The 17,631-nt window shown below is 53.5% G+C and overlaps 2 protein-coding genes across 3 annotated transcripts; both read left to right on the forward strand.

The window, feature by feature from the left end:
• Window positions 1-196: 196 nt before the first annotated feature.
• On the forward strand, window positions 197-6,994 carry LRRC23 (leucine rich repeat containing 23; the record flags this gene model as incomplete). Its single annotated transcript, XM_082751505.1, has 7 exons — window positions 197-322; window positions 415-527; window positions 1,307-1,560; window positions 1,658-1,785; window positions 5,646-5,782; window positions 6,283-6,505; window positions 6,752-6,994. 7 exons carry the CDS (start codon window positions 197-199, stop codon window positions 6,788-6,790), a joined length of 1,020 nt encoding a protein of 339 aa, XP_082607631.1. The 3' UTR covers window positions 6,791-6,994.
• Window positions 6,995-7,346: 352 nt separating this feature from the next.
• Window positions 7,347-16,884, forward strand: ENO2 (enolase 2). Of its 2 annotated transcripts, XM_082781947.1 has the most exons (12): window positions 7,353-7,432; window positions 10,228-10,319; window positions 11,173-11,268; window positions 11,538-11,596; window positions 12,638-12,707; window positions 12,861-12,994; window positions 13,806-14,028; window positions 14,505-14,702; window positions 14,832-15,033; window positions 15,240-15,348; window positions 15,486-15,544; window positions 15,890-16,884. In XM_082781947.1, the coding sequence occupies exons 2-12, from the start codon at window positions 10,235-10,237 to the stop codon at window positions 15,957-15,959; spliced, it is 1,305 nt and encodes a 434-aa protein (XP_082638073.1). In that variant the 5' UTR covers window positions 7,353-7,432; window positions 10,228-10,234; the 3' UTR covers window positions 15,960-16,884. The 2 variants fall into 2 exon arrangements, with proteins under 2 accessions (XP_082638072.1, XP_082638073.1); XM_082781946.1 differs by lacking the exon at window positions 11,538-11,596 and having other exon boundaries at window positions 7,347-7,432.
• The last annotated feature ends 747 nt before the right edge of the window (window positions 16,885-17,631 follow it).

Genomic DNA, 17,631 nt, shown 5'->3' on the forward strand with positions numbered 1-17,631 from the left:
TTCCAGGATGCACTCGCTGGGATTGTGTGGAAAATACGGGAAAATACGGGAAAATGTGGGAAAATCAGGGCCGAGGCCCGGCGCTGTCGGTCAGCACGGTTGCTATGGCGGAGGCGCGGGGCCCGCCCCGGCTCCCATGGCAGCGCAGCAGCCGCAGCTCAAGGCCAGGGGTCCGTGAAGAAAGCGGGGCGTAAAGATGGAGGAGGAGGAGCTGGGCGAGGAGGAGCACCTCCGCCAGGAGGAGGAGGAGGAGGAGGAGGAGGACCAGGAGGAGAAGGAGGAGGAGGAGGAGGCGCTGTCGGAGCAGGAGGAGGAAAAGCAGGTGAGGCAGGCCCCGTGCTGGACCTGGCGGGGGCAGCCGGCCTCGCCTCGCCTCGCCTCACCTCTGCCATTTACTGGTGCTCTGTCCCCCAGGAGCTGGTCCCGTGCCCCCTGACCGAGGAGATGCTGCAGGAGGGCCTCTCCCTCCTCTGCAAAACCGGCAACGGCCTGGCGCACGCCTACGTCAAGTTTGAGGCCAAGTACAAGTGAGTGCCCGACGTGCCGCAGGAGGAGGAGGCCTCCTCCCCGCAGCCACTGGCCATCAGTGGCTGGCCTCGAGCAGCGGGAGCATCCAGGACATGTTCACCACACTGCCCTGCTTCCAGTCTGTGCTTCTGCCCCAAGCCTGCACACAACACTGGTGTCTGAGGGGATACTGGTGTCCCCACAGTGTGAGAGGAGCCCATCCCTTGCCCTACCCTGTGGTCTCTATGGGCACCTGAGCAGGGTACCCTCTCACAGACACTTTAAGAAATACCCGCTCGAGATAACTGCTAAACTTTAAAATATGCACTTGTAAGTACGGTGCCATGGTGGCTTTGGGGCAGTTTGGAGCCTCCGCCCCATCCAAATAATCCTAGAGCTAACAGACCTCAGAAAGACCAGCCCTATAGGTGACTAGACTGGCTTTTTCCCACTAGGAAAGTCCTTACTCGCAGTCCTCGGTGTTGCCACTGCTGTCTAACAGACCCACCCCCCAGGTTTATCCTCTTTTCTGTTCTGGTTCTTCCCTCTCCTGACAGCTACAGTTCAATGGGAAGAAGTAATCCCTATGCAGGAACGCAGGTCCACTCCCTGGCATTCAGCCTTGTTTAGAGCATATCTGGCCAGTCCCTATCGCCTGCCTTTTTCCTCCTTCACGCAAGGCTTCCTAGGATAGCAGGGAAGTGGGAGAGGAGGAAGCCCTCCTTCCCAGCATGGTGAGGAGCTGGCAGCGGGGGGAGGGAATATGAGAGGTGTTTTATTCACATCCTCTCTCCCATAGGGACTTGACAGACATCAGCCTCCTCGAATGCTTCATTCACCTGCGGTATGTGGACTTGTCAGAGAACAAGCTGCAAGATTTGTCTCCACTGAGCAGCCTAACCCACCTGCTTTGGCTGAAGGTGGATGGGAATCTGCTTACCAGTGCCCGCATGCAGGAGCTGCCTTACCTCCAGATCATCAGCTTTGCTCACAACCACATCAAGGATATGGAAGGCATTACTCACCCCTGCTTAGCCAACCTCAGCCTTAAAGGTGATACAGACCACCTCTCTTTGCTCTTGTGCACATGGGAAGCTCGGTTTGAGTGGGATTAACTCTCTCTCATTGTTTCTTCCTCCTCTGCACTCAGGAAATAAAATCCGGACAGCGCTGGGCCTGAGTCAAGCGCTGTTCAGCCTGCATAACCTGGAGCTGCGAGGAAACAAGCTAGAGAGCACTGCAGGGCTCAATCTGCCCAAGCTCAAGAGCCTCTATCTGGTAAGGGAGCAGCCAGCTTGGGGAACGGGAGTGAGATGCCGCAAAGCCTGGCATCTTCAGGCAGTGGGAGGAGGGGAAACACTGTCCCCTTCAAAGCAGCATCATTTACATGCTAGCCCATTCGGTTCAGTCTTCACAGCATGAGAGGAACGGATTTCAGAGAGCTGCAGAAACAAATCTCTCTCCTTTTGGGTAGATCCTTCTATTATGTCTGCTCAAACAGTGCAAAAGAAGTAGCAGCTGACCACTAATTGCTCTGCAGAGAGCAGGGAAGTTGGCAATGTTCGGTGCATTGCGTTCTTCCTTCCCAGCTGCCTAAGGGACAGCAGTTTTCTCTTCTTGGCAGTGTTAGGCAAGGTCACACTCCATGTGCTGCAGGACCTCAGAGGTTAGCAGTGTGCTCCAGGTGGCACAGGGGGAGGTGATGCCTCTTTCTTCTCTCTGATGGGCCTAATCAAATATGAGTTTAACAACAGCACAGTGATATGATTCATCTATCTCTTCAGCTGCCAGAAAAGAAACCGATTAAACATCACAGTGAAACTAAGATAGAAGAAGCAATTTCCTTATATCATAAACAATTGCCTCAGGGAACATTCACTCCTAGAGACACAAGTGAAGCAAGTATGTTAGCTTACTCCCATATATCACACAGCACTACAACTTGCAAAGACTAGATTGGTGTCCTGAGTCATTACCTCTGAAAAAGCAATTAAAGATGATAAAGGTTTTCAAAAACTACAGGGTTTCATTTCGTCAATACTCCCTGACAGAAAGCACTGAGGAGATTGCTTGCTGAGATTGCCTTCCATTTTCCGGTGAAAAACTAGATCTTAGGGCTACAGGTGCTGGAAGAAGGGAGGAAGTGGATAAGTCACTAGATACAATATGCAATTTCTAAGTAAAAACAGTCACTTTAGTGGGTGATTGGGGGGAAGGAAAAGCAGCATTTATATTTAAAGAAATTTCCTGAGATGGCTGAGGAATTCCTGAGCTACACATCTGGGGCAGGCAAACTGTAAGACATGAGTATTAAAACTAGAACAACTGATTAATGTCTCAGGAGTCCTGTGGGCCTGAATTTGTCTCTCATGTCCACCTGCTTACCAACCTGTTTTGGAGGGGGATCTCTTCCAGTACTGCTTTGCTTCCTGTGTAAAGATTTTGGTATTACTAGGGCCATAGGTAGCTGAAGCTGATGCCGCAAGGACAGGGTTCAAGGCATCCATCCGTTAGGAATTCAAAGGTCAATTTAAAGGAACTAAATCAAATTTGGTTAATGTATGACGCAGTTACTCATGAAACTTGGAATTCACAAAGTCACAGCACTAGCTGGAAAACCAGGAGCTGAAGTGTGGTGCTTCAAACTGCATCAGCTTCCAGATCACTGCTGTCAGCAGGGCTGTGTTGCTTCCTCTTCATTGTCCAGCAGCGGTGACAAAGACTAGCTACAGCAAGGTCGGGGTACGCAAGAAGTGGAGAGGGAGCCATGGGCAACATCTTATAATAGCTTTCCCTATGAAATGGCGGCATCACATCCATGTGAGGAACTGGTATATTAGGCGAGGTGATGACGTGATCATTTAATTAAAGGTGTCGTTTGAAATGTTCTTTGATTTAAGGAAAAAAAAGGGGGAAAAATCCCTTCTTCATTGTCCTGTTAGTGCTTGCAGGGCCAGAGCCTTTGAAACTATTCACACTGGTGTAACGGAGGAAGCGAGAGTGATAGCAGGTTGCCATTCATTTCACAGCCCAGTGGTCTGTGAGCTCCCCACGCCAATTCCCACGCACACTCCTGATTTCCTCTGAAGTGAAATTTACAAATCCACCCTGGCTTTTTTTAATTTGTTCACACTACCTTCACTAAATATCAGTCTTTCCGTCTTCTCGCATCAAATTATCCTCTTTACTTGGCCCAGCAGGTCCAGAGTCTCCCTTGTCCAATTTCCACTGAAGTCCTCCTTTTGTACAAAATGTCGTTTCCCAAAGTGACCCTGTCCCACAGTGTTCTCCCATCCCACCAGTTCAGACTGTGCCGCTTTGATTGAACGTGGGCATGGACCATATCACTGCCTGGGTGTGAGAAAGGCACAGAGCACAGTGGCACTGTTGTGGTTTAGCCCAGCAGGCAGATAAGCACCACACAGCTGTTCACTCACTCCCCCTCTCTGTAGGACCGGGGGAGAAAATTGTGAGAAAAAGATTTAAACTTGTGGGCTGAGATAAAGAGGGAAGGGAAGGGAAGGGAAGGGAAGGGAAGGGAAGGGAAGGGAAGGGAAGGGAAGGGAAGGGAAGGGAAGGGAAGGGAAGGGAAGGGAAGGGAAGGGAAGGGAAGGGAAGGGAAGGGAAGGGAAGGGAAGGGAAGGGAAGACGTGGTATGGAATATCCCCTTGGCCAGTTTGGGTCAACTATCCTGGTTGTGTCCCTGCTTCTTGTGCACCCCCAGCTCCTCATTAGCAGGGCAGTAGGAGACATTAAAAAGTCCTTGACTCTGCAAGCACTGCTCAGCAACAACTAAAACATCAGTGTGTTATCAACATTATTTTCCTCCTAAATCTTAAACACGGCACCATTCCAGCCACTATGGAGAAAATGAACTCTCCCAAGACAGGTGGTACCTCTCTCCCTGTCTCCTGTTCCCGTATCTGCATCCTTAGAGACTGCAGCCCTAAGCCACAGTTGCAAGTGAAGTCTGCTCAGCTCTGGGCTGGAGTATGTGGCGGGGATGATGTAATTGCCAAGGATTTCCCAAATTTGGCTGCCCAACACCATGAGCATCCTGATCCAGCTTTGATGCTAGCACTGCTGCTGGCCCGGGGCTGGGCAGGAGGCCTCTAGTGGTCTTTTCCAGCCAAAAATGTGCACTGAAACTATTGCTGAAATTAAGAACTTTGTGTTTCCCTATCTCATAACGCAGAGCACAGTGAAGTGAATGAAGTCAATGGTGGGGAATTTTAAACTGGGAAGACAAATACTTCCTGCCATAAAATTGTCAGATTTGTTGCAAGAAGCTGTTCTTTTGGACAGCTAATAAATATTATAGTAAGAAACACTTAAATCAACCAACAGCCCCTAGATCCTCTGCCAGGATTGTGCAGCCTGCCTCTCATTCTAGAGGATTAGAAGGAGAGACTTCTTGGCAGGAGATTTTGGAACTGAGAGGGGCTGCTGATTCACACCTTAAATACACTTGTGCTGTGCTCAGGTCCTTGCTTTCCATGCAGTTGCTCCCTGAGGCCGTAGGGGCTCAGATTAGGCACTGCCATGGATGGGGGTGCTGTGCTGGCAGTAGAGCAGGTGACTCAGTGCTACATGCCCTGGTAAATCTGAATCATGGCATGTCTCTACCAGCATAAACAGAAGCTGTGTTGGGAAAAAAAGGTCTCATCTGGGGTGTTTTTTGTCTTAATCACCAAGAGATGGTATGGGAAACTCTTTTACAGCAAACTTGGTCCCTGAACCTGAATACTTAGACCTCATTCGAGCAAGGCCCTGAGCAACCTCACACAGCCTTGGAGTTAGCCTGATTCTAAGCAGGGTGTTGGACAGAGACCTCCAGAGGTCCCTTCCCATCTCACTTTCTGTGAGTCTAACAAGCAGCAAAGATCCTAAACAGAGGTGCATGCCTAGAGCTGCAGTCAAATTCTCAAGGTATTTCATCCTCTATCCCTAAAATTTCCAGTGCATTTTTTTTTCTTCCCTCCTTTGTTATGTATGTGTGATGCCCAGCTTCAGAGAAGGCTGCTCAGGAGTGGTAGGGAGCCTGAAGGCTAGAAAGAGCTTGACAGGCCAGAAATAACTGCTGTTCCCTCTCCTGTGTGGCCCTCTTTTTCCTGCTGTTTTCCTGTCTCCCTGCTGAGGCCCAGAACGCCCTGAGGAGCCTTGAGGGCCTGGAGGCGCTGGAGCAGCTGACAACCCTGCACCTGCGGGACAACCAGCTCGAAGCCCTGGATGGATTCTGTAGCAGCATGAAGTGCCTGCAGTACCTCAACCTACGGTGGGTCCTCCTTGCTTTGTGTCAGGGCTGGAGCCCCCTTCATCAGGCTGTTCTCCCGTTTAGGTCCTTAGGGTTTTCTGTTTTCTCTGGAAGCTGAATGGGTTGATCTTCACAGCCTTTAGCTAGCGTTCAGGGCTCAGCTGTCTAGCACCGTAACAGCCAGGACTCTTTCAGGCTTCTCAGAAAAGCTCTACCTCTCCAGTCACTCTCTGATCCCACATCATAACTTTTCCTTCGTGTACTGGCCCTGAGCACAAGTGCCCTTTACTTCCAGGCATTTGCTATAAAGGGAAATGGCAGTATCAGACAATTCTGTTTGGGCACAGAGAAATCCAGAGATGCTGGATTTGTCCCCCGCTTTGGGGAGCTCCAGACAGATCTAGATCTTAGATCAGAGTATCACGCTGCTAAGTTTTGCTTTGTCTTGTCAGCTTACTGCTCTGAAGAGACCTTTCTACTTACATATATCTCTACTGCACACTGTGCTGCCTTTTCTTCAGGAACAATGGGATCAGCGCCTTCGAGGAAGTGGCAAAACTGCAGGTGCTCCCCATGCTGAAGGCGCTGGTGCTGCTGGACAATCCATGCTCTGACGAACCCAATTACCGGCTGGAGGTCCTGGTCCTGCTGCCGCGCCTGGAACGCCTCGACAAGGAATTGTTCGAGCAAGATGAGCGTGCAGAGGCAAACGAAATCCGCCAGAAAAGGCAGGAAGAGGAGAAGGTAAGAACAGCACAGGGCAGGGGGTGGGGAGTAAGAAGTGTGTAAAGACAGAGGATCAGACATGCTGGTAAGCCACTCCTCTAGATTACGTGATGAAAGGGCTGAGGGAGGTCAGTCCCAAGGGCAGAGGAGCCTGCAACAGAGTGGGCTTCACAACCTGCTTGGCATTCCTGGCCCCAATAGCACCAAGGGAGAGGTGAAAGGGAAAAAGAAGTCAGGCATTTAACATCTCTTTTCCTTCTTCAGGAAACAGAGGGATCTCTCCAGGGTGATATGACTGAGTGACCCCAGGTTTTAATACCCATCTCCTGTGAAGATTTGGAGATGCCTTCCCCCACGTGTGTGGCTGGCAAAGCAAGAGCTGCAGGTGTCAGCGCTACCTTCACCTCGTTTTGCCCCTGGCGAAGGGAGCAGGGTTACCCGCCCTGGTCCCGGGCGCTGCCCTGAGTTACTGCAGTGTTTTTGCAGTCACTGCATGCATGTATGCTAAGCGGGCCCAAGAGGGAAAAGGGGAGAGTTACAAGTTGTCTGTTTTGCTTTATGGCTCCAAAAATCCCACAAGATCTCCTGATTTGAATAAAAATAATTAATGAGACCGGAGCGCCTGGCACTGTTTATCCTGCCCACCCACTCCTCTTCCCCGGCTCCCTCACCCTCGTCTGTCTGTGTCTGCGCCCTGCCTGCCTCCCTCCCTTTCCCTCTCCATCCCCTACGTGCTGTTTGCAAAGCTGTGCCGAATCCTGACTCATCGCAGCTCCGGGTCACATGCTGCCGTCCCGGCCCTATTAGGGGCGGCTCCATCCTGCTGCTGCCGCCGCTGTTGGCTCAGAGGACACAGCATCTCCCCTTGAGGTCCCGCAGCCCTCCTCGGCTCCATCCTCCCTGCCAGCACCGTCTCAGTTTCTCGTTCACCCCTGCCCTCGGGAGGTAAGTGTCTCCCCGTGGCCAGCTGCATGCACCCCGTGCCCCCCAAACCCCACAGGGACCCGGGTCCCTGCAGGGGAGGACCACGGCTGAGCAAAACTCCCCTCGCTTCCTCCCCCCTGCTCCTCCCACCGATTTCTCCTCACCCCCCACCCTTCTCACTTTGCTCTCGTATTTTAATTTCAGGTGCTCCCTCCTTCCCTATCGTTTCAGGACCGTTTCAGATGCGAATCTGGGCAAATTCGAGGGGAAAGGGGGTTGGGGGGGGGACACACCACAACCAGCAAACACAGGTGGTGCTCCCAAGGGCACTGCAGGGAGATGCTGTGGGATGGAGCTTTTCCCCTGGGGGAAGGGGCTGGCAGTGGGGAGAGGCAGAGCTCAGTTTGGGTACCGCTGGGGGAAAGGACCCCGGCTGAGAGCAGACTCCCCCCAGCCTCCCGAGGTGCTGATACCAACACAAGAGCACAGCCCTTGGTCTTCCTGGGAGAAGGAGGGAGGAGGGGAAACGTTTTCCTCTCATCCCAACCCCACACCGCACGGAGGGAGGGGGGGCAGCCGGGAGAGGAGGTGACAGGCGAGCAGGAGGGAGCTGCATCAGCCACGACACTGCAGCAGTGCGGGCTTCCTGGCAGCAGTGCCCAGCCTGGGGGAACCGCAGCAGCAGCACCAGGGGCCCCAGCAGGCAGGGCTGGTGGTGCTGGTGGCTTGGGGCAGAGGTGCAGTGCTGGCCCGCTCAGCAGGGAAGGGGGCTTCCACGAAGCAGCGCCCACGGTGCAGCAGAGCAATGCCAGGGTGCCCTCTGCTCGAGGGAGGCTGCCCTCGCCTCCTCACTGTGTCAACGGGTTCCCGGCTATGGCTCTGTCCCAATCCCTTATCCCAGCTTATCCGCCTCTGACCTCCTTTCAGGGCAGTGCAGCTGATGTCAGGGATTTTCGGGTGGCTCTGTGCACTGTTCCACAGAGGGCAAACAGCAGGGGGGACAAGGGGAGGCAGCAGAAGTGGAGAAAAGGGTATAGAGAATGGAGGGGGAAGAAGAGATGCAGCGAGTGATGGAGTGGGGCTAGCAAGGTTGTCATTTGGCTTCCTTGGAGCTGCCCCAAAATAGAGCAGGGGGATGCAGGCAGAGGGATGTGACAGGGGAAACATCATCACACAAACAGGGGCACAGCATCTGACACAGGTCTTGTCGTCAGGCCCCCGCTGTGCCAAAACTCACTTTAGCAGGGTGCTGGTCCTCCCTCCCCTGCGGAGGCTGCTGGGGCACAGCCAGGGCACTGCTGCGAAGGCAGCTCGCAGCTGCGCAGGCACGGCTCTGGAGGAAGCTCCTGTGGTGTGTGCCAGATGGCGTGAGGAGCGCTGCCAGCACGGCTGAGGGGATCCCAGCCCAGATGGACACCGTGAAGGGCCCCCGCGCAGGCTTCAGAGAGTCCTGGTTTCCCCCAACAAAACTCCCCAGCACTGCAAGCTTTGGGTGAAACTTCAAAGCAGGGTGATTTCCTTACAGCCCTCTGATTTCCATGCACCAGATGCAGAGGGATCAGGAGCTGCCCCTGCCTTCCCCATCCTGTTTCTTAGCCCCTCTCCCTGCCACGATGCCCTTTTGCAGCAGCCCCAACACACGTGCATGGGCTAAGCTCCCGTGCTGGCCATACCCCACGCACACAGACCGAGGCATGATTCTGGCTGAGATTTAAAAAAAAAACAAAACACCTGATGCCCCAGGCTTGCCCCCCCTGCACTGAGTTCATGTGGTTCCAGCTCCACTTGGTTTTAAATGAATTGTCTGGGGGTGCCAGGGGGAGAAAACCTGGTGAAGGCAGGGGGTGGCAGTGGCAGACATTTGGCAGGATCCTGCTCCCTGACATTGCACAGCCCTGCAGCTAGCTGGGGGACGTGGGGAGACGTGCAAGGCCGGTCTGGGGGGAATAGGAAGGTGGGATGGGGTGGACAGAGCTATTCTGGAGACCCTAGAGCGCAAATTCCAGCAAAAGAAGCTCTCCCAAGTGGCCATCCTCACCCACGAGCATGTTTTCCTCCTCGGGCTTCAATGAGTGCATCCAAAATGTCAGATTCCCTCACCCTCACCCCCCCACCCCTGTCAGACGGAGACACCTCCTCCATCCTGTCAGGCACGGTGGGGCCATGAGCTTTGGGCAGCCCCAGCACCTGAGCCAGCCATGTTTCCCTCCCTCTGCCCTCAGAGCTGTTCCTCCTCTGTGTCAGCACGCAAAATGGCTGCCCAGGCTGCCAGGGGATGGCGCCTTCCTGGGGCAGCTCCCCTCGCTCTGCGGAGGGGTGAGGAGAGGCAGAGGCACAGCATGGGCTCCCCTGGGCCCACTGGGGATGCTCCTCACCCCCCGTGGGGAAAAGTGAGGTGCTGGGAGCCCCGGCACCAGGCTGGGGCTGTGCCAGCTCAGCCCTCCCACTCTGCTGCCCGGGCTTCTGTGGTATTTTGTGCCTGCTGCCCTGACTCCCACTGTAAGCCCTGGGAAGGGCGGCACATACCTGCTGCACAGGGCAGGTGTGGGGTGCTCCCTGTTTGCTGTCTGGGTGGACTGAAACGGAGCATCAGCTCCTGGACAAAATACGGGCAGTTTCACATATTCTGGGCTCTGGACTGCATTTTTCACATCTCCCCTCCAGCCTAAATTTGCTTGGAGTTTGAGCTCCGGCCCCTAAGAGAGCTCTTCCCAGAGCATCCTTCTTGCTGCCCAGACATTAGGAGGGTGAGCACCAGGTCCTGAGTGCAGTCTGAGGCCTCTCAGAGCTCAGCATGTCTTCTCTCCTGCTCACAGAGTCACCATGGCGGTCGAGAGGATCCATGCCCGAGAGATCCTGGATTCCCGTGGGAACCCCACTGTTGAGGTGGACTTGTACACACACAAAGGTACGTAGGTGAGGACGAGAGGTGCAGGTAAGTCCTGCCCATGCCAGAGGGGCTGGGTCTGCACAGCAGTCTCGGCCAAGAGCAGGTGGGATCAGTGAGCTCCCAGCAGACAGCATCCCAGGAAAGAGGCAAATCTGGTGCCTGCTTGTGACTCTGTGAGACACATGCAGCTGAGTGCCGTGTGGATGGCTTGGCCCAGGTGTCTGATAGTAGCAGGGGTTGTTAGCTTCATTAGCGTAGACATAATTATATATATATTAATGTTCTATCCACGCAATGCCCTCCTGTAGCTGTGCTTTTGCTCCTGGGATACGTTACAAGTTTGGAAGTACATCCATGGCCACGCTCATGGCGTTGGGGCAAGGTTTGTCCCTGAGATCTCTGTGCAGGCATATATGTGTCTCAAATGGAAGAGCTGCAACTGCCCTGGGCCAAAAGCTAAGGTGGGCTGAGAGGTGTGAGGAGGCTGTGTGGCATCCAACTAGTCTCTTCTTTCTTCACTGAGGTAAAAATCCAGCCCCAGTCTGGCAGCTGTGTGTCAGTCTGCCTCCGGAAGGGGGCAGGTAGGGGCACCAGGACGAGGGCTGAAAAGCCAGATTTCTGCGTGTTATTTGTAGTTCTGTGAACAGCACAGACCTCTTAGTGGCTGAGATCCAGGTTTCCCAGTCTGGAAACTCGGGGTGGATTTCTTTCTGTTATGTTGGTGTTCCACCTCTGACAAGACCAGCCATATGCAGCCAGTGGGGCTGTTGGCATACATGGTTGCTGTGTCTTTTTGCCAGAAGCAGAATGCATGAGAGCTTTCTCTCTTCATCCTCTGCTCTGCTCACACAAATGTTTTGCCCTCCCTCAGGCATGTTTCGAGCAGCGGTCCCCAGCGGTGCCTCCACTGGTATCTATGAAGCGCTGGAGCTACGAGACAACGACAAGTCCCGTTTCCTTGGAAAAGGTGGGGAGGTGCCTGCTCTGCACCCTGTGTCCGGGGCTGCCTGCTCGTGGGGCTCCACCAGAGGGTACTGCTCATCCGCTAACGTAATGTGACCTCCATGGGACCTTGGAGGCACAGGCTTAGTGTCACTGAAAGATCAGGCCTTGATCCTCCCCTCGCTGTCTCCCTCTCTCAGACTCTCTACTGGTCCTCTCCCTCCCTCTCTCCATTCTCTTCTTTGCCTCACCCTCTCTCTCTCTCTTTCTTTCTCTGTCTATTCCTTTCTTTAGGGGTCCTGCAGGCCGTGGATCATATCAACAGCACTGTCGCCCCAGCTCTCGTGGGCTCTGTAAGGATTTCTCTTTGTTCTCCCTTGTTGAACGCTTACTCTGTTCCGTCTCTTTCCACCTGATCTCTGTTTCTGCCTCTCTTCATCTCACTGGGTTGACAGACACAGTGATGCTCTCTGTGAACCCGGGCACACCCCTCCTGCCCTCCATGCTTGTATGTGTCCGCAGGGATCTTTTCTCTGAGCAGAAAGGATTTAACCCTACCTGGTCCACTGCAGCATCTGTACGGCCTAACTAACGCCCTTGGCGCTCCCCGTAGAGCTCTCTCCCTCTTCCAGATGTGCTCCTCCTCAAGCACCTACTACCACCCACACGTCTGCAGCCTCACACCCTTTCTGTCCCACCTTCTTCTCCTGCAGCACTCACGGTGTGGTGGGCAATCCGGCAGCACCCCCTGCACGGCCTGCGGCCCTGCAGGGCGCTGGGTGGTGTCACATCCGTAAGCCCTTCACAAGCAAAGACCTGCAGCCTGCTCTGAAGAGAGCTGAGCTAATGCCACACATTGCACCCCGTGCAGCCTGCGAGGGGTCTGGCTGAGAGCCCAGCTCCCCTCAGCCCTGAGAAATGTGTGGCCTGGTGGAGGGCTCCCCACGTCGGGCCTCACCCTGCTCTTCACCTCCTTCCCGGGCACGGCTCCCTCCAGTTTACATTCGCTTGCTTGGGGTTGAGCATGTACTGTTTTGCCGAGCTTCTGTGTAGCCATAGCACCACAAAGCTCCCTGGAAGCTGCCAAAAGGCTGGGTAAATCCTCAAGTGAGTCCTGTGTGCTGATCTCTGTGTGGCCTCGCCTGGGCTGCTGCCGATCCTTCATCCAACGCAGGTGCACCTACAGCGCACTGCAGTAACATCATACTGGTTACCTAATCTGACTACGTGCCAAGGCACTGATATCCAGAGCTTTGTGTGTATATATTCCCCCACAAGCCAAAAAAAAAAAGTCCATGTCCCCCCAGCTTCTGCATCAACATCTCCTTCCTCACAGAGGAGAGTCAACAACTCTTCCCAACCTCCCCTTCTCAGGAGCTCCTTCTTTCTTGCAGGGCCTCTCTGTTGTAGATCAAGAGAAGATCGACAATCTGATGCTTGAGATGGATGGCACAGAGAACAAATGTAATTTTTTTATTTGTTTTGGTCTGGGAATCAAAGAGCACAGGCGGGCGGAGGGAGGGTTGGAGTGGGCGAGACCAAGGCTGGCCTGGCAAGGGGACCTGTGGGGCAGGAGGGAGGCACTAGAGAAGCTTAACTCCTAATTTTTGCCCACAGCCAAGTTTGGTGCCAATGCTATCCTGGGAGTTTCGCTGGCTGTGTGCAAGGCAGGAGCTGCAGAGAAGGATGTCCCCCTGTATCGGCATATTGCTGACCTGGCTGGCAACTCTGATCTCATCCTTCCTGTGCCAGTAAGACTCTGTCCTTGGCATCCCCATTCAGAAACTTCTAAAGAAACTTCTAAGAATGTGTTGGGAGGTAGAGAAGGAAGGGATACAGGACTGAAACATCAGCTGAATGTGTTGTCAGGAAAGCAAGCTAAAGCCTGAGATTTGTCAGGGAAGGACTCAAGAACAAAATGCCTGTTCCTGGAGTGGTGCATAAAGTTCTGCCCTCCCCATCACCCCAAGGGGAGAGGGGAACTGAAAAAGGCTCAGGAAAGGATAAGAGAGAGATCAAAGATGTGGACCAGCTTTCGTAAAGGGAAGGACTATGTAAACTAGGAGGTTTCAATATGGAAAGAGGGGCTGAGGAGGACACAGATGTTGTGGTGGAGGTTGATTGAGGATCAACCACTCCCTCTTAGCGCAAGAACCAGAGGGGCATCATGTGAACCCTCTGGGGCACAGTTCAAGACAAGGGTAGCTGCCCTGTGAAGCTCCTTCACAAAGGGTATTATAGATGCTAATTTTTTCGTTGGGCTCAAGGAGAATGAGAGGCTGATGTAGTATTGCCGAATGCACAGATAGACACATACAGCTTGGGAGAGCTCCTAGAGGGAAACTGGTGGGAAAGTCCTCTCTGGTCGTTTGCTTTGAGCCACTGTTAGAAGGAGGATCCTGGGCTGTATGTGTCTGTGGTCTGATGCTCTGCAGCTGATGTGTTGTGTTATTCTGTGGGGTATGGTATGCTATGAATGGACGTAGTTACCCATCTAAGAACCTTGCCAGGTGGTACAAAGATGGGTTGCTTCAGCTCTGATTCTCTTCTGGGCTCTTCCAGGCTTTCAATGTGATCAATGGAGGCTCCCATGCAGGCAACAAGTTGGCCATGCAGGAGTTCATGATCCTGCCTGTGGGAGCTGAAAGTTTCCGTGATGCCATGCGCATTGGGGCTGAAGTCTATCACAACCTCAAGAGTGTCATCAAGGAGAAATACGGCAAGGATGCTACCAATGTGGGTGATGAGGGAGGCTTTGCCCCCAACATCCTGGAAAACAGTGAAGGTGAGAGCCACACAGTGGTGGGGTACCCCTGCCTGCAGTGCTGTGGCCAAGGCCTTTCTACACCCAGCTCACAGCATTCCCCAAACATTGGTTCAAAGTACGATGCCTTGAGGACATGGACCTCCTCCTGTGTTAGGGGATGGCTTCTAAGCTCCTCCTCCTTGGGGTGACCTTGATCTGTTCACAGACTCTCCATACAAATCTTTCATACATGTGCAGACCTTCCCAAGGCTTCTCCGTGACTTGTCACTGAGCTGTGGTATTGTATTTTAATTCTTGCTCATCCCTTTGGATGCAGCATCCACAGCCCCGTGGCATGTTCATGCTGTGCTCTGGGCTCCTTTCTCCCTCTCCCATCACACCATCAGACCGTCATTGTTATCTGGCTCTCAGGATCTTCCTAGGGGAGGTTCCTACTGGAAGTCAGAGCTCTCTGCGTGAGCTGACTCTCCTGAATGCAACTCTCCTCCTTCCAGCTCTGGAGCTCCTCAAGGAAGCTATCGACAAGGCTGGCTACACAGACAAAATTGTCATCGGTATGGATGTGGCAGCCTCTGAGTTCTACCGGGATGGCAAATATGACCTGGACTTCAAGTCCCCAGATGACCCAAGCCGCTACATTTCTGCAGATGAGCTCGGTGACCTTTACCAAAGCTTTGTACGTGATTATCCAGGTGAGCTGCTCTGCTTGGCAGTAGGGAATCAGCACTGGTGTTGCATACGTAACAGGTGCATCCCTTTCATGTTCTGGGGATGGGAAGAGAGGTGAGTTTTGACTCTTGTCTCTTCTGTTGTCCCTTCAGTGGTGTCCATTGAGGATCCCTTTGACCAAGATGACTGGGAGGCCTGGTCCAAGTTCACAGCCAATGTTGGGATTCAGATAGTGGGAGACGACCTGACGGTGACAAACCCCAAGCGCATTGAGCGAGCTGTTGAAGAGAAGGCCTGCAACTGCCTCCTGCTCAAAGTCAACCAGATTGGATCCGTCACGGAGGCCATCCAAGCGTGAGTCCACCCTGCTGCCACTGCTGTTCTGTCAAAGGGCTGGTGGAGAACCGCAGCAGGGTGTCATGCTATTTGTTGGATGAATAGACCTGTGTCTCTAGCAGCGAGGATGCTGAGGGTGGGAGGAGAGGGTGCCTGGATCTCCCCCTACGCAGGTGGTGGGTAGAGGAGTGGGAGCTACTGATTGCCTTTCTTGTTCCTTGCAGCTGCAAGTTGGCCCAGGAGAATGGCTGGGGTGTGATGGTGAGTCACCGGTCTGGGGAGACTGAAGACACTTTCATTGCTGACCTGGTTGTAGGACTGTGCACTGGGCAGGTAGGTGAAACCCAGGCTGTGCGCAGGCTTGGAGGAAAATGAGGTGTGAAGACAGCATCCCCTGCTCCCCCCATGGGGAAACTGGTGCAAGTCCTAGGTGTGGCTTACGGTGTTTTGTTTTGGGAAATGCTTTACAGATAAAGACGGGTGCTCCCTGCAGGTCCGAACGCCTGGCTAAATACAACCAGCTCATGAGGTAAGGGGCTGCAGGGACAGAAACACAGAAGAGAGAATGGGGAATAACTAATTGGTGTGGGAGAAGCTGGAAGCTCAAGGGCAAGAGGGGGAGCTTGTGGGGGAAATGGTAAGAAGACAAGGTACAGAGGTGAAAGTAGGAACCTGGGGAGATCTCTGGAGCAGACTCCTTCCCTCTGCCTTGGCATGGTGGTGTGCTCCCCCCGTCCCCAGCAGCTGGTGGGAACAGAGCTCCTCTGCCCCATTTCAGCTTCCTGGCTGATGCACTCCACCCCTCAGACACTCTGGTGCCTCTGATGCTCCCTCACAGCAAGGGCCTGATGTTTGCTGTCTCTCTCTCCTGCAGGATTGAGGAAGAGCTTGGTGATGAAGCACGTTTTGCTGGACACAATTTTCGCAACCCAAGTGTTCTTTGAACATTGTCCCCAGGGCACAGCCACCCTGCTGCTCTTTCCCACATCACAGACTCTGAATCCCCCTTCCCTCCACCGCTTCCTTTTTTGCTCTTTCTTCCCCCTCTGTCACCTGGTTTCCTCTCACCTCAGAGCCGCATGAGTTCAGGTATCCCTGGCTAGATGTACCCAGGTGAAGGTTGAAAGAGAGGTCTGCACCTTGTCCCTTGCTTTGGGGTCATAAGCATTTCTGGATCTAGGCATTTTGTGTCCTTTATTTTTGTGCGGGGCCATGTCCGAGTCACTCTGTTCACATATTAGACTATGGGAGCGTGCTGCCCAGTGCGCTTACGTTGTACACCAAAGTATGTGCCGTGAACATACGTGCGTCGGCTGGTGTCTTTGGACAAGTGTCGCACCTGTAGCTGTGTTTGGACGAGTGTCGCCAGTGGCTCGCTCTCATCGTGCATGTGTGTAGGTGTGCGTGTACTGGCCTACAGCGTCATCGTGCCCCAGGCGTGTTTGTGCTGAGCCGTGGTGGGACCCAAGCGTCTCTCCCTTCCACTCCGAGTGCTGTGCTGTGTTGAGCTGTGCTTGCCAGCAGCTTGGTGTTGAAGTGCACCACTGTCCGTCACTGGCTGTCTGTGTGTGTGCTGTCAGTCTCCGGGCTCTGTGAGGTCTTGTGGGTCAGCGCATAGTACCGTGGGGCGATATATTAAAACACAGTCATAAAAAAAAAAAAAAAAATAATAACATGCTCTCATTTGCTTCTCTTGACCTTCTGTGTTTCCATCCCTCTTGCACTCCTTCACCCTCTCCTTCACCTCTGTCTGCTTTACCTTCTGGACAGCCCCTGCTCAGCAGAGCAACAGACTACAGAACCCTAAACTCAATTAAAATGTATTTCACACCTCAGATGCCTGGCTTGGCCTGATGTTTCTCTCTCTTATGTCACTATCTGGGGAATGGGAACATTTTGCTATCAGAGCAGAGGAGGATCATGCAGAAAGGTAACTGAAGCAAGCAGAAGGGATTGGCAAGAGAAAGGCGAGGCTCAGGCACCCCTCCCCTGCTCCTTTCACAGGGGAATATCGAGGGAAGGGCAGGTGGGAGGGTGCCAAACCCCCCCCAAACCACACTGCACGAAGAACTGCTGGGCAGGGGTTTTAACCGTGTCCTGCACTGATGCACCAGACCCCCGGGCAGGCCAGCTGCCCACTTGACACCTAGTGCTGGTAAGCTGCAACTGCAGGTTTTTGGGAGAGAAAAAGCAGTCAGCAGCCCCTCTGCGTGCTCAGCTCCTGCAAGCCTCCTCAGCGCACACCCCGAGCCCTCTGCATCGCCTTCTGGGAGCTGTAGTTCGGGCACGGCCGCTGGAAAGCTCCATTTTCACGGGGAAGTGAAATCCCCCAGGTAGCCTGCACTGCACGTTTAAACAGCCAGCACATCATGAGATATATATCGCATTCCCTTTGCCTCGGAGATTTGGTTATGGTCCCTTTGTAACAGAAATGTATAGGTGTGTGTGTGTGTATATATATATACACCCATGTAAAGGGAAACATTTCTGGGGTGGGTTTTCCTTTAACTCCCAAACCATATTCTGTTTAGATGTCGCTTTTGGAGCAGTGTCTAGCTGTTAAAGGGATAATTTAACACTACCCCCCCCCCCAAGCCTGCAGAATCGCTCTTTCAG

The sequence above is a fragment of the Aythya marila genome (assembly GCF_965140915.1).
Source record: "Aythya marila genome assembly, chromosome: 1".
Classification (NCBI taxonomy): Eukaryota; Metazoa; Chordata; class Aves; order Anseriformes; family Anatidae; genus Aythya; species Aythya marila.

Coding starts and splice junctions, on each gene's coding strand:
- ENO2 (XM_082781947.1), top strand. CDS start 10,235: ATGGCGGTCGAGAGGATCCATGCCCGAGAGATCCTGGATTCCCGTGGG. Junction 11,269..11,537: donor GTCCCGTTTCCTTGGAAAAG/GTGGGGAGGTGC, acceptor TCCTTTCTTTAG/GGGTCCTGCAGGCCGTGGAT. Junction 14,029..14,504: donor CATCCTGGAAAACAGTGAAG/GTGAGAGCCACA, acceptor TCCTCCTTCCAG/CTCTGGAGCTCCTCAAGGAA.